Source organism: Lissotriton vulgaris, chromosome 8, assembly GCF_964263255.1.
Source record: "Lissotriton vulgaris chromosome 8, aLisVul1.2, whole genome shotgun sequence".
Taxonomy (NCBI): domain Eukaryota; kingdom Metazoa; phylum Chordata; class Amphibia; order Caudata; family Salamandridae; genus Lissotriton; species Lissotriton vulgaris.
In genome coordinates this window covers 472,598,497-472,613,868 of record NC_141696.1, presented here as the reverse complement: position 1 = coordinate 472,613,868, position 15,372 = coordinate 472,598,497, and the positions used below count along the sequence as shown (strand labels likewise).

Below are 15,372 nucleotides of genomic sequence, written 5' to 3'. Positions count from 1 at the left end.
TCTGTTCCCTCGCCTCTAGGAGGAACATACAAAGGTGCGGCTTCCCGCATCGGTCTCACATGCACTACTACATTCTTATCTGTTTCAGAAGTAGAAGCATGTGTCATACTGATCTGAGATGTTTGTGCAGCTGCCTCTGCTGCCTTTTTCTCCTCTCGCAAACGGACTGCATCAACACGCAATTTAACCAAACGTCTGATTGTGTCAGCCACCTGAGAGAAAACAAAAAGACCATCACGCATTTGCTTACAGTCATTTGCTATATCAGCGGGCTCTAATTCCTCAGAATGTTTCCTAAATCGCTCAAGGACCTCTGTGGCAAATACCTCGGTAAAATATATTTGCTCCCTTTCCTGCCAACTTTTTATGTCATCTAAAAGTTCAGAAGCAGGGGCAACACCACGAACGGCTTTACGAGCAGCAGATCTAAGCTCAGATGCACGCTCAGCGGACAACATAGAACGAGTTTCCCGTGCTTTCTCCTGGTCTGCAGGAGAGTCCTCATCTGACTCACGAGGAGCAGAAGGAAAAATATACGGAGGCGGAGACCGATCTAATAACAAGAAATCATCTTGCGGTTTATTAAGGATAGGATAAAGGGGCTGCCGAACATCATATTGTCCAGTTACCTGTAAATGGCGCTCCCTATCTTCTCTCTTTTAGTTCCTTCATTTCTTTATTTTTTATTTCTAATGCTTTCGCATGAATATTCTTACGCTGTTCTTTTTCAATCAAGGCTTGCTCACGCTTCAGTCGCTCACGCACTTCTTTCTCCCACATTCGTAAACAGTCAAACATGTCTTGCCTAGCCTTTCGCTTAAACATTCGTTGTTCCACATACTGAATCTTTCGCAAATCAAATGACCCATGCATAGGCCAACGCAACTCCTGATCCTTAAGAGTATATTTATTCCATAACGTGCTGTACATTATAGAAGAAATACCATACTTAGTATACATGTCCCTATTAGGCGTCCCTTCTGAGGGAGCCGATTGTGCTTCATCAAGTCTCAAACTGGTACCACTACAAAAGCAGCACATCCTACAAAGTGTGTTAGAAACAGGCATGCCAAAAATAATGCAGAATATGCAGTATTATATCCAAAGTAGCACTTTAGGTACTCTTGTACAATGTGCCGTTCAAATAAATTAAAAACAGAGAAAATTCTCCTCATTACCTGCCTATATAAATTGCAATTCATATATCAATCACTTACAAATCAAAATTGGCCAAAACAATTCCACAAAGCCACAGCAGGCGTCGCAAAAACGACCTTACCAATCCCAGGCGTCAAACCAACAGCAAGTGTTGCAGCACAACGACGCTTACCAATCACTTGGTGTCCAGATTCCAACTGCCAAGTTCTTAAATCGACCAAACGGTCACTGCACGGTGAATCAACAGAAGAGATCTCGGTCGAGGACCGGCACCCCCTGGATGGTCACATCAGAAAGAGAGGAAAAACGCCGTGGTTTGCCACGCGGGTCTCCTCGGGCAATGATCATCCGTAGTGAGATTCCAATCCATCGTTTCGACCACTCCTTCGGGCATCCGAGTTGCCGATGAGCCCCACGTGGGGCGCCAATTTGTCCTGATGGGCTTCAACAAGGCCTACCAGTGCTAGGGGTTCGCCCTTCTCTGCACAAAGTCCTCAGACCAATAGGAAAGCAGTTGGCACGGAAACTGAAATATAAAACAGAATACTTTATTTACCTCATGAGGTGGAACTACATTCACACAATACCCATCTGTAATGTATGAAGTAGCACACTGAACAGAAGGAGCATGGTCCTTTTATACCCATACAGGGTCTCAAAAGAAGGCGGTACAAGTACAAAACGAAGGTTTTAGGTACATATAAGGTCATACAGAAAATGTACAATCAACAAGTGGGAGGAGCTAACAGTTGCTAATTCTGTAAACCCATCCTGACAGTTACAGACTAATAGCTGCTGCAAAGACAGCTGCAAGCTCAACTGAGTATGTGCAGAGCAGAAGAGGCTAAATATACCTTGTCACTAGGCAGAATACAAGAGCAGATGACATAAAGGTAGGACAGAGCACATGGTGAGCACGTGGTAGGACATGGCAGTCAAAATGGCTGCCAAATCCAAGATGGCTTCAGCTAGATGCTAACCCCGATCGCTGCCAAATTACAACATTGCAGGAGTTGACACTTACTCTATGTGGGGTATTTCTATGCTATTCGGTGGCTGCCTTAGCACGCTCCTGTGGACTTTTTTGCAAAAGTCTTGCTGTGGGCCTCTTTTTCTGCTGTTCTGGGATCCTAACGTTCGCATCGCTCTATAGCACTTTCGGTGCAGTTGGCCGTAGCTCTCCTTGTTTTGCGCCAGCAAACAACCACTGTGTGGCGCGTTTCTTGGTGTGGGCGTAACCTAGAAATGCACCCTAGTATAATTGCTATCATAGGGGGTTTGCTTAGTTTCTTCCACTGCTGTGTTGCTGGTTCTCCGCTCCCCGTTCGGGGTTCGGGTAACAGTTCTTCATACTTTAGCCCTTACTGGGTTTGTCTTTACAGGTGGCGGCTTTGCCCTCTGCCTCTCTACTGTTTATTGCCTTGTGCCCTCGTTTTCTGGCCACTTTCCCAACAGGAATTATTTTACACATTTCCTACTGTTTTCCGCACAGGTGTTTTCAACACTCCTGCTTGAGTTCTTGCTGTCACCACTCTCAAGGGGAGTGTTCTCTTTAGGAGACTCGCTTTTGGGACCCCTGGAACATTCAGTTGATCCTGCATGTTTCCGGCTGTTGTGTCTAGCTCTGTCTCCTCCTCTATCTTACGGGGGACGGTTGCTCCTCCCGGCCTAGAGGCTTGTCTGGCTTACTGGTCTGAACATTGTTCTGTCCACTTCTGCTTTCTCATGACTGTTGTTACTTTTCGCACACCCTAGTTTTCTTGTGTAACGCTTCATTTCTGAGTGTATTTCTTTTGCCTCTATATCTGCTCTGTGCTGTTACACAGCAAAATCGTGTGTCAACGTTTCTTCATTCAGTGCCCATGGTCATTGACCCGGACTGCTAGCCTACGGGCTCTTAAGCGGGTGTCCAGCTTACCTGGTGCCCCTTGGCATGGTCCCCCTTTTTTGGCCGGTTGGCTGCTTATTATGGCGTATCTCACATTGGGGCTGCTCATGTAACCCTACAGAAGGGTTCTTGTTATACTTATTTTGGTTTGTCCGTCCACACGGTATGCTTCTGTTTCGTCCAGTCTTCCACTTGGCTATCATTTTTACTATATTCCTGTTTTCGGTGCTTCTGCTGGTTGCTGTCAGCCTTTTCACATGCCTGGTAACAATTTGAGTCTCCAAAGGCATGTCTACTGTTTCTAGAACTACTGGCACTTTCTGATTATGGAATGGCATCTTGCCAATATTGTCCCACGTATTTGGCTGGTACAGGATTCCACAGTGCTTTTTTTCACTGTTGTACGTACTGGACCGGTATGTCTAAAATCTGTCATGCCAGTTGTCTTCCCTCTGAGTTTTATTTACGGTCAGCATGTCAGATCCTGCAGATACATCAGACCCTGGGTTCAGTTCCACTTCTTGCGAGGTCATGAACTTTCCCACAGACATATCTAGCATATGTTTTCTTTCTCTCACCCTGTGTATATATACGGGAGTTTTCGTGCTGTCCTTTGACGGCTTGTGGTGCCTTTGCCTCCCAATGTTTTTTTGCTCTTTCTGAGCTTCATGGTCTGGTGTGGCTGCGCCGACTTGCTGTCCCCAACGTGGGTAGTCACCTTGCTGATGGCTACGTTGCCTCTGCAACTTATTGGGGTTCAGTCGCAGACCCACCTCCCCTATGGGTATGGCTTTGGTATCTATTCTAAGTTAAGGAATCTGCGGTTAGACGTCTCTATCAGATGAATGAGTCACTTCCCTTCGGTAACGATGTATCTGGTAGAGACATAGTCTAGCCGCAGATTCCTTAACGCCCGCCCGTCCTCCCCGTTCTGCGAGGACCTTTTCAGGTTGGGCTTTCTACACTCGCCTCCCTCCGGCTGGCTTCACCCTTCTGCAGGGTGTTTTCACTTCACTCCGACACAGAATGCTTCATTCTTTTTTAATTGCTCTACTCCACCCATTCTCGTAATTGGACGGTATGCTCATGTGTCATGTATCCTTTCCAACCCTATGCCCTGGGTGGTACAGTGTGCGATCTATTCATGTTTTCCCCACCCCTGCTCTCCCCTTCTGTATCGCCTTGTGGGCTCTTACCACCCCTATGCTCCATTGGTTTGAAGTCTATTGGCTCTGCCACATTTTATAGGTCTCTTATTGGGGATACAACATTTCTTTTTGGTGCAGTCTTGTGGTCAATTGTCCTAGCTCCTGTGTTCCGGACTTGTTGTCCTTCACAATTATACATTAAGGTTACAGGCTTTGTTGTCTGTCATGTTGTGGTTTTCATCTTCATTTACCTCCAAGAGTGGTTGGCCTTCACTTTTGCAGGGTTGCTTCTCAGAGCGGTGCTCTGCTCTTCCCGTTTACTACTTTGCAATATACAGTGCCTGGCACTTTCCTTTATGGTGCTATTTTTCACCATTCCATGTCTTTTTATCATTTTCGCACACTGTTCCCATATTCTAACAGTTTTGTTTTTTGTCCTCATTTTGCCAACTGTCATGTTGAGTCTCTTCCTATCTCTCTATACTGAGTGTGATGACCATCAGAGAGAGGAAGCCGTACTCCTTATGGAGAATGCTGTTTCTGACACCCGTCCCCGTTTCTCTATGCCGCCCTTGGAAGGAATCTCTGGGGACATCAGAGCCGCCAGCACCATTGGCTTAATCATTGGACCCACTTGTTTTTTCTTTCTATTCCATCAAACCAAATCTTATCCCTACTAATTGGGTCACATGCCATATCGGATTCACTTGTTAGTATAACACTTTTTATGCATTCAGCAAAAGATAAGGCATCCTCCGATTTCCACTTATTACATATCTCACGCTTTGCAAGTAAAGCCATGTAGAAAATGAGCTTAGAAAGAACCTCCTTCTCAATCTCTTCATCTTGCGGGAGCCCAAAGAATACCAAATGTGGCGTACCTTAATTTGTTTGCCTCAGAGCTAATTTTTAAGCATTCCAGGAGCATGTGAATATCGTCCGCTCCTTCATGCTTGCATCTTGGGCAGCTGTACTTATTGCCTGTAACCTTTGATAACTTCAACGGAGACCAATAAACTCTGTGGGTAGTGAATAAATGGTTACGCTTATGAAGCTGGTTTCACAACCGCTCGCAGCACATCAAAGGTTTTCGCCCATGTGGTACCTGCTTCCTCATCTTTAAGCTCTACATTCCATAATTTTCTATTATTGGTCTCTAACGTGTCTTCTGCCTCTTCAAAGGCCCAATACCAGTAAGAGATTTCCTTCTCCCAGTGATCTGCTCTTGTTATCTGATCTAGCTTGGGGTCTTCTCCCTCCTGTGCCCAATCTTGTGCGTCCCAGCATGAGCCCAATTGATAATATTTGAACCTTGTTAACTTCCCCCTAGTCAGATTGCTAAGTGTCTCCCAGCTCACTAGGCTTCCATCTATCATAAGGTCCGCACAATAGAAAATACCCCCATCTATTTGTGGTTGACTGAGTTGATCGTTCAAACATGTGGGGGTACCCAGGGATTCCCATATTGGTGCCCGCATCGAGTAATATGGGATTCGTAGTTGTTTCCAGACATACAACCATGTTCTTAATGCCATGCTCAAAATCTTCAATCTGACCTTTTAAAAAAACTTTGAGTCTCCATAATTAAACAAAAAATTACGCTGGCCTTGACTCACCTCTCCAAGCATTGCTGTAAACAATACACCCAGGAATGACCTATCTGGCTTATTAGCTAACATGCGAAAACTTTTGAAGTGGAAAGCGTAGCAGTACACAAGCAGATCTGGTAATGCCAATCCCCCCGCCCCCAATTTCCTCCTCAGCTTCCTCCAGGCTACCCTTGGCCCTTTAGACGCCCAAATAAAACTACTAATTTTCCCTGTAACTTGGCTATATCCTCCTTTTTAAAAGTTAAGGGAATAGAATTGAAAAGAAAAGTAACTTTCGGGAGTATAACCATCTTTATAAGGTTTACCCTTCCATAAATATTTAACTGTAAATTTGCCTATTTCAGCAATGTAGAGGAAATCTTCCGACTTACTTTCTTCCAGTTTTCACTTGGGATATTGTCCAGCTTCTGTGTAATGATCACCCCCAAATAACGCATTCGCATTTTAACTCCTTGAATGGCTATTTCCTGGTTCCATTGCATAATCTCTGTTTTATCTATGTTAACCTTATAGCCGGAGATTGAACCAAAACCCTCAGCTTTTCTCATCAAGCTAGGTATTGCCTCTTGAGGATGGATTAATTGTATATAAAATTAGATCATCTGCGTAAAGTCCCAATTTCACTATAAACCCATTAAAAGTGATGGGGAGAATCGTAGTATCCACCCTAATCGAATTAGCCAAGGGCTCTATATATAAATTAAACAGAAACGGAGACAGAGGACATCCCTGTTTTGTACCTCCTTGTTATGCTGAACCAATTTGATAACTCCCCATTGGTCAAGACCTTGGCCCTAGTAAAGGTTTTTCACCGCTCTCACCAAATTTTTGGGGAAATTGAACCCAATAAGGACTTCCCACAAATATTTCCAGTTAACTTGATCGAAAGCTTTAGCAGCATCTACTGCTACTACTGTCAAGGGAATATTTCGTGCTTCAGCAATATCCACAGCTCCTATCATCTGAAATGTAAGCTTGTTTAATTGCCTCCCTGGAATTAACCCTTTTTGATCAGAGTGCACAACCTCTTTCATCACCTTTGCCACTCGTGTGGCCAAGATACCTGAATAGATCTTATAATCGGCGTTTAAAAGGGATATAGGTCTATAGGAGTCTACGTTCTGTGGATCTTTATTGGGTTTATTGGGTTTCAGTATTAAGGTGATAGTGGCTTCTGACCATGAACTGGGAATGTTTTCTCCCAGGTTATGTAATCTGTTGCAAAATGACGTACAAACGGGCACCACATTATCTAGTAGGCATAAATATACCCCTTCTGGAAGGCCATCTGTCCCTGCTGCTTTCCCCCTTGCCATTCTTCTGCACTGGATCCTAACCTTCTCTTCTGTTATCTCCCTTCCTAAAACTTTTCTCTGGAAATACGGTCTCCTTATAGAGCTTACTAATAAACCCCCTGGCTTCCCAACATATATCTACATTTGCAATGGGCTCCTCCATTGAATCTCGACTTTTTAAACTTTTTATTGTATTTCTTGCTCTATCTGCTTTCACTTTCCAGGCCAACAGATAGCTACATTTTTCACCATAGGCAAAATGTTGAAGCTTACTTGCCTTCCATTTCTCAAGTCGTTTTTTATCCAGTTGGGCCTGAAATTTGGCCTGCAAATCCTCTAAATCCTTAACCAGGGTTGGCAGATTGCTTGCACCTTCTAAGAAGGTTTTCTGTAAATCCCTCTCTTTCGTCTTGATCTCCCTTATTCTGCTCTCCCCGTCCTGTTTTGCTATCTTTCTTTTCCCCCCTGTTGTAGACCTCCGAATTCCTCTTAGATATGCCTTGAAGGCGTCCCAAACCAATTGCTCATTCGCAGAACCAATATTTGCCCGACAATATTCCTCAAGTATTCTCCTTCAAATCTCTTATCACTTCCTCATCCAATAAAATAGTCCTATCTAACGTCCATCTCCTTTGCCCCTCCCTTTGATGGAGGTACACAGACATTACTATTGCAGAGTGGTCGGACAGGATTGCAGGACTATGTGATACTGCTTCTATGTCTGCATATAATGCCTGGTCTACGAGGAAGTAATCTATGCGAGAATGATGCCTATTCTTTTTGCTATAATACATAAATTGTCTTATCTCTCCATTCCTACTACGCCAAATATCCACCAAATTGAATTATTTTATCATATTCTTCAATCTAGCAAAAGCTTTTGGGGGAGCAACATATTTCACCCGTGGCGTTCTATCTAATTCCTTGTTTAAGACTAAGTTGAAATCTCCTCCTAAAATTATGGGAGCTTCTGTTTCTAATAGGCAGGCTTCAAGCTTTACTAAGGGCCACTGATTATCCTCTTTAGGTCCATAATAAACTGCACAGATCAAAGGCTTATCCTGTATTAAAATAGTGGCCACTAACCATCTCCCCGTGTCATCCGTTCCGAATTTCACCACCCTGATTCCTGAATTATTTCTAATAATAATGGCCACTCCTCTTGTGCTCCCCCTTTGGTCTGAGCACAGCACCTCCTGAAACCAACTAAACTTATAAAAACAATTTCTGCATTCCTGCCTCTCTAGATGCGCCTCTTGTAGAAGGATGATTTGTGCAACGCATTCTTTTAGGAATTCCAACACCCTATGCATTTTACACCCCTCCCACCACCCCCCCCATTAGCATTCCAGGTTGTAAAGCTTGTAGCCTTCCACCCCCTTTAACCTGCAACCAAAATTATATTTAATTACCTTTGCCTTCTCCTTCCTCTTCAAATTTAGCATTCTTATCCCAATGCTCCCCACACCCTGTGCCCCTAACAACCCCCATCCCCATTGGAAACCCCCATTTTACTCCCTGGGCGCTACAAACGCCCTTCGTGACCCCTCCATTCCTGAGGAGAAAGAATACCAATATCCACAAATGAAAAATCATATAGGAGTAACCGGCTCTTATGTACATATTTAACATTCTATCGCTGCGCTATTTGCACAACAATTCTAGATGCTCATCCCTTCATCTAAGCCAGAAAGGTGTCTACTTCTTACGGATTATGAAAATTATGCATTTTATTATGCCACATTATTTTTAACATTGCTGGGAAGTTCATCTGCACCTGGGCTCCCTTACTCCTAAGCGCGCTTATTCGAGAGCCCAGCTCCCACTGCCTCTGCGCCGTTCTTTTACTCAGGTCAGACCTTATTTGATAACTAAAATCTTCATATTTTAGTATCCCCTCCTTCAATTCTCTTCCAAGCACCAATTCCTTTACTGTGTAAGTTTGAAAATGTATCACAATTTTCCTCTGCACCTTTCTGGCTGGATTTAATTTAAAGGGAATCCCTGTGGACTCTCTGAATTTCCTTTTCCAGCTCAATTTTTGGTCTATCTTTCAAGATACCATCCCTTAATAGTTTGCGAATAAAGGCTTTAATATCTCCCTTCTCAGATCCCTCCGGCACTTTGCGAACTCTGATTGTTGCATCTAGCTTGCATTTCCAACCGTTCCATATCTTCCTCTAGTGATCTGTTCTGCCTTCTTAGTTTCCCTAATTCCTTTGAGTTCTTAGTCACTACTTCCTACAAACCCTTTACTTCCCTTTCGAAGACTCCAGTTCTCTGTGCTATTTCATCGAGTTTTCCTTCCAAAGTCTCGCATTTGTCCTGAATCTCTCTCTGGTTACTTTCCTACTTTCCGATATCTCTTAACTTTGTCAGAATGTCATTCCTCAGACTCAATAAAAACGTCTTGAAATCTGACTCTCGATTCCTCTGGTAGCTTCTTCTACCGGACCTTCTGGGATCATACTTGACCATGTATCTACACCAGTACCTGGGAGATTCTCTGGATTCTCTGGGTTCTCTTTACTTGGAGTACTCCCTTTAGAGATAGAGGGGGAGAGACCCGATGGGAGTGAGATGGGTTAATACTAAGACCACCGTCCACCTCTTCGTCCCCACCCCTTCCATCCTCACCCCTATCCCACTCATGCTTCCCTCCAGGACCTTCTGAACGTGTCCCTCAGATAACACAAAGAACCTATTCTCCAGATGTATTGTCGCTATGGGTGGAGTGCTCTTATTTCTCCCCCTGCGGTGTTGTGATCTTTTCCGTAACTTGAAATAGGAAGTAAGAGATAAGAGAGGTTTTTTAGAGGTACGTGACACTTTAGGGCCACAACGCTTTAATTTCCCTCCAGATTTCCACCCTTTTCTCTTTGGTGAGACTGGAACTGGGACCGGGGCCTCTCCTCCTTCTCCCCTCCCTTTAATATGTCCCCCTCGTCCACCTCCTGTAGGCTCAGGGACCGAGCGTAGCAGGTATCTATTTTTACCTTGCTGGCCTTGTGCACCTTGCAGCTTTAACCCCCCCCTTACTTGGGCGCTTTTCTGCCTCAGTCCCCTTTCTAAAGTCACTCCCTTTGACTGTGCCGTCAACCTCCCTTTGTGAATCATCTACCCCACTAGGAGACAATTTACTCCCTGGCACATCTATGGTAGGGATTCCCTCACTGCCATCCAGCAAAATTAGTGCATCTAAGGGGGGTGCCTCTTCAATCCGCCTCCTCTCACTCCCAGCTGACAGGGTGTCTCCGCCTACTCCTCAACCAACTCCTCACTCAATCTCCCCCTAGACTACTCACTCGTCTCCTCACTCCGGCACCTCTCTTTACTCCTTCAACAGCTCGACTTGCTCTTTTCTACCTTCACCCTATTGAAGGGCAGCTCTTTCAAGATGCTGCCTCGTTCCACAAGCCTTTTCCCGGGATCCTGCCGTCTAGTACTGCCTCCGCCGACCCAGAACTCAGCCAGCAGAGAGGCAACTCGCGTTTGCCTCCAGCGTGCCGCCGCTCTACCCCGGGTTCCTCCAGAGAGCTCCACGTCAACTCCCATGAGGGGGTAAGTCCCAGGCTTAATTCATTGCAAATAAATCACCGCAAACTCACTGCAAGCTTCCAAAACAGATTCATTGCATATGCTATGCATTTTCCACGGCCTTCCACCAAATCCAGCCGACTAGCGCCGTATCCTCCACTATGCTACGCCATTCTTCCTCCTCGTTCTCGGGAGCTCGCACGACGGGCGTCAGCCTGCCGCCATGTTTCCTCGAAGATACTCCGAGCTTGATTGGAACAGCTATACTAACAGTTTTTTGGTGGTGGCTCCGCGTTGTGGTGCGGAAAAGCTTCTCCGACGAAAACTGATGTCAGTCCGCCGGTAGGGGCATATATGGCTCCGCTGACGTCACGTCCGTCGACGTCAGGGCAGACCCGTGCGGCGCCGCCCCCAGCGCGCAGAAGTGCTGCTGCAGAAAGTTTTCAGGATCCAATCTGATGCCTGGGGATATTCTAAGTTAAGGAATCTGCGGCTAGACTATGTCTCTACCAGATACATTGTTAGCGAAGGTAAGTAACTCGTTCATTACAGCTTGCAGGCAAATATGTACTGGCACTGTTACGAAGATGTGCATGGCTGAGAATCTTTGTTTCAGACTAGATAGACAACCATCATTGACACACCTTTCACAGGTGAGAATCTTTTTGGAACATCTCTTGACAATTTCTTCAAAAGATTAAAAAAGATGTTGAAAAAGAGGTCAATTTAGCATTGCGAAGTGGAAGTATTGCTTGCAAAGGCTCACCAGGTTAAGGAAGAGTACAAGGCAGACCACTTTATCCAGTTGCACCACCAAACTCTGGTCTAGGAATCATTAACAACATAGTTGTCATGGACACTAGGGTAGTGAGAGGATCTAGTGATTTTTCAAGCAAAGTAGAAATAATTAAAGTGATTGACTAAAGATAACATGGCAGAGCACCAAAGATTCAGAGACCTTGTCTCCATTCATTATATGCGTACCTGCTTGAAATGTGGAGGGGCAGAGCGAACATAGATGTTCTTGTAATATTGCACAAAAATGGCAGAAATCCCAAAGTGGTCTGCAACCAACTGCTTAGCCTCATTCCCTCTGGACGGGATGGGCGCACACCTCTGTGATGATCTTGCAGTCCTTGTGGAAAGATGTGGATTTTCACTATTTATTTGATGTGTGCAATGGAGACAAATATATAATCCATGCACTCCACTGATTGATGTTGCGAGGCATAAAGAGTGTACTGTTTCGCTCCCTCATTCCACCTCCGCTAAGTATCTGTTAGGCGCAATGCGGTGACCCATTTGATATGGGTATTTTGGTCTAGTGGTAGAAGCCATGCTGAGCATGTCTTACATCAGATTTCATTAGAGTTAACTTGCCTCCTATTACTGTAAAAGCCTGAAAAGAATCTTTTAGCCTCCTATTACTGTAAAAGCCTGAAAAGAATCTGTTAGCACCTCAGAAACCGTTTTGACATGTCCTCTACCCAATGAATTACGGGACTTGAAGATGAGACAATGCATCACTATCAGAATTATGAAATTCAGTTCTTTGTAGCGAGGGAACAATTGAAAGGTATTGTTCGCTAAGTACAGGGAAGGGTTGGAGATTGTCATCTCTAGGGACAGGGAAGAATTGATCCGGGCTAATTATGGCACGATATTAGAGGTCCTGACAGATTCCATCACACAATGAATTTCCATGCCATTATCACTAGCAGGCTGCATATTATTGATGAACATGGTCACTCTACCTAAACTGCTATACACTTTCATAAATATTCCATATACTCCTGGCCATCAATTCTTCAAACTGCTTAAGACTTACTGAATTCGCTTAGCGTGTGGGGGTGAAGGAAACAGCCAAAGGTAAGATGGGATGTGTTGGCGCTATCCTTCTCGAAGGGAGGCTTTGATGCACCAGATTTGGAATTGTTTCCTCAATGCCCAGGCACATTTTGCCACATACTGGTTTTACCCTCCCCCCTACATGCCCTACCTGGTGATAGAGCAGGGATATATGGCTCCAACCCTGATGAAGGTCTTCCTAGGGACGACTCCCCAGGAGGCGGGAGCAAATGTCAGCACAGTAGCCGAGCCTGCACCACTGCGGCCTAGCGGGGACTAGCCAAGTGTATTAGCTTTCCTATGCTATACTCTTCACTTTTGGGAGTGCCCTACCATCCCTTGCTCCCAGTAACACATGAAGCAAGCTGCTGACAGATGCTGTCAAGAGCTGATCTACACACATCGGGAGACCTGTTTAAGGAGAGAAAGTTTAAAAGCCAAGATGCCTTTTTTGAGGGCGGCATGCTCACCCTGATGAAGATATTCTTATACAACTGTTTACGACACAACATCAAGGCAGCAACCCTCGATTTCCTGCAGGAGCCCCCAATGCTCCCACCTCTAAATAACCTATTGCACACACACCAAACCCCACGCACGTAGTGTCAATGTTTTATCGTAACACCCAGTCAGAACAGGTGGACTCAGACAGGCTGAGAAGCTGAGTTGGAAACTCCTCTCAGTGGCAAACAATGGTCAAATTGTTGCCAACAGACTGGGGAGACCCCCGCTAGTAGCCGACTGTCCATAATACATTATAAAATTCTACAACAGGCCTATTACTTCCCGGCTCGGCTGTGTTGATACCGGCTACGCGCCACTGACCGTTGCAAGAGATGCAGGGCGGAAGGAGCTGATTTCCTCCACCTGGCTTGGGTATGCCCTTCGGTCAACATCTGCTGGACACAGGTGGCTGTTGCCCTGGCCCAAATAACGGACACACAAATACAGCTTACCCCACTTGTAGCACTACTGGGATAAACAGAAAATATGGAAGTGACGGTTAGATGATAGGCATCGCTCGGGCTACTACTGGCCAAACGTAGAGTTGACGTGTAAATGGGGGGCTAGGGTAGGCTCCTAAATTCAGGGGCTGGATTAATGATCTATTATTTTGCCAGGAATAAATGTCCATATACTTTGAACTGATACCACCATCCTCTAGACCGAAGGTCATATGGGTTCCTCTCAAATCATATAGGCTGCTACACCCCACTGATATGGGAGATGCCGGCATTTCGTACTGATCTCGACTATGAGGGATTGAAACAAATGGGGGAAGGGAGGGGATCAAGAGGAGAACCGATAAGTAACCATTAGATATGAACGGATAGACTGCTAGTGAGGCTTGTCTGGAAATTGCTATGAATGCCACGTTTATCTCTACCCTGGGGGGGCCCGTCCTAGAGCCTGTGGATTACTGACCGATCTCCATTAAGGACTAGACCATGTCATTAATGCGACTCTATGTATAACTCCTTATTTCAGAATGTTACCGAAAAGACAGGTTTGTGTGACTGCGCCAAACAAAAAAGCTGATAAAGTGTTTAAAGAAAAAAAAAACAAGGAAGAGTTACTGCCCCCCTCTTTACCCAAACATACAGTTTGCACATGCAGTCAATTTACAGCGGAGTCCAAAATTGGTACCCAGGGCCTGGCCCTTTCGATCACACCTGCTGTGGGGGGCTACCAGTCAAGACAGCCACATCATCTCTGCCTCTATGGGAACATTAGTTCTTCACCAAAAGCAAGCGGGGTGTGTTTCCTCGTTTAGCCTACTGAAAGGCCCTTCCAGAGCTTGACTTCAATATCTAACATTGATTTTTGTATCAAACAGCATGTGGCTACTGATCTTGGGTTTCTTTTTGGGTCACAAGGAACAAAGCAGTGTTTCGGATGTTCCACAGCTTAGATGGATGTTATCAGGGTCAGAACTTCCACTTTTCTTTTAGAATCAAGAAACATCTGTTTTAATTGCTTCATGTTAGAAAGCTTTTTGAAGTTGAGAAGATTAGAGTTTGCTAGAGAAGCTTTTAAGTGTTTGCAGTCCTACTGTTTCCTTTACAAATATTGTGTAATTTAAATATTTGTTTTCTAAATCTCGTCCCCATCCAGGAAATTGATGGAAAAGCCCTAATGTTGCTGAGGAGCGATATGATCATGAAATATATGGGATTGAAATTGGGTCCAGCATTAAAACTCTGTTACCACATTGAAAGACTAAAACAAGGAAAGTATTAAATACATGTGGCAATTGGTGTCTTCACATTGGATGAATCTCTCAGGTTCATGGAAGCAATGTTTTATTTGCTTATTTCCTGCCATCTTGCACATTCATTTCCACCGTCAGTGTGATGCGAAACCCAGTTGTCATCCAGGAAAAAACTCATAATAAGCTCCATTTTTTCAAGAAAATGTGCATATGCAAAGCAAAAAACAACGCAAAAAGTGATGTCTTTTGTACTATTGGTAAAAAAAAAAAAAATTAAAAGAAAAAAAATGCAGCATATTTTATGAAACCTCTTCAGTCCCAGAAATTGAGATCTTTTCTACAATAGATATCAACTGACATATTCAGAGCCAAAACAGCTGATTCCCAAAGGATAGGACTTCATCAGGCATTATATATTTTATAGAATAGCTGTATATTTCTTTAATTTATTATTGAGTTAACAGAAGTTTGAACAGTACGAGATCAATGTAATCGCTAGCAAATGCTGCAGTTATATATAATGGCGCTCCAAAGGAGCTGTGTGGTTTCCATTTTTTTTGCAACACAAATTTTTATAAATGGAATAGTCATGTGTGAGTTTTTGATACCAATGTAAACTTTTATAAAGTTTTCATTTGTGTTTGGGGAAAATGTTTTTGAAAAAATATATTGTGTT

At 44.3% G+C, this 15,372-nt stretch overlaps 1 protein-coding gene across 1 annotated transcript in view; it reads left to right on the top strand.

Annotated features, from left to right (window-relative positions):
• Nucleotides 1-15,006, top strand: part of SCML2 (Scm polycomb group protein like 2) — a 749,380-nt gene extending 734,374 nt beyond the window's left edge. Inside the window, exon 16 of the mRNA XM_086934268.1 lies at nucleotides 14,600-15,006. Within this exon, the coding sequence (XP_086790394.1) occupies nucleotides 14,600-14,725 (126 nt within the window). The 3' untranslated portion in view covers nucleotides 14,726-15,006. The remainder of the gene's footprint in view (nucleotides 1-14,599) is intronic.
• The last annotated feature ends 366 nt before the right edge of the window (nucleotides 15,007-15,372 follow it).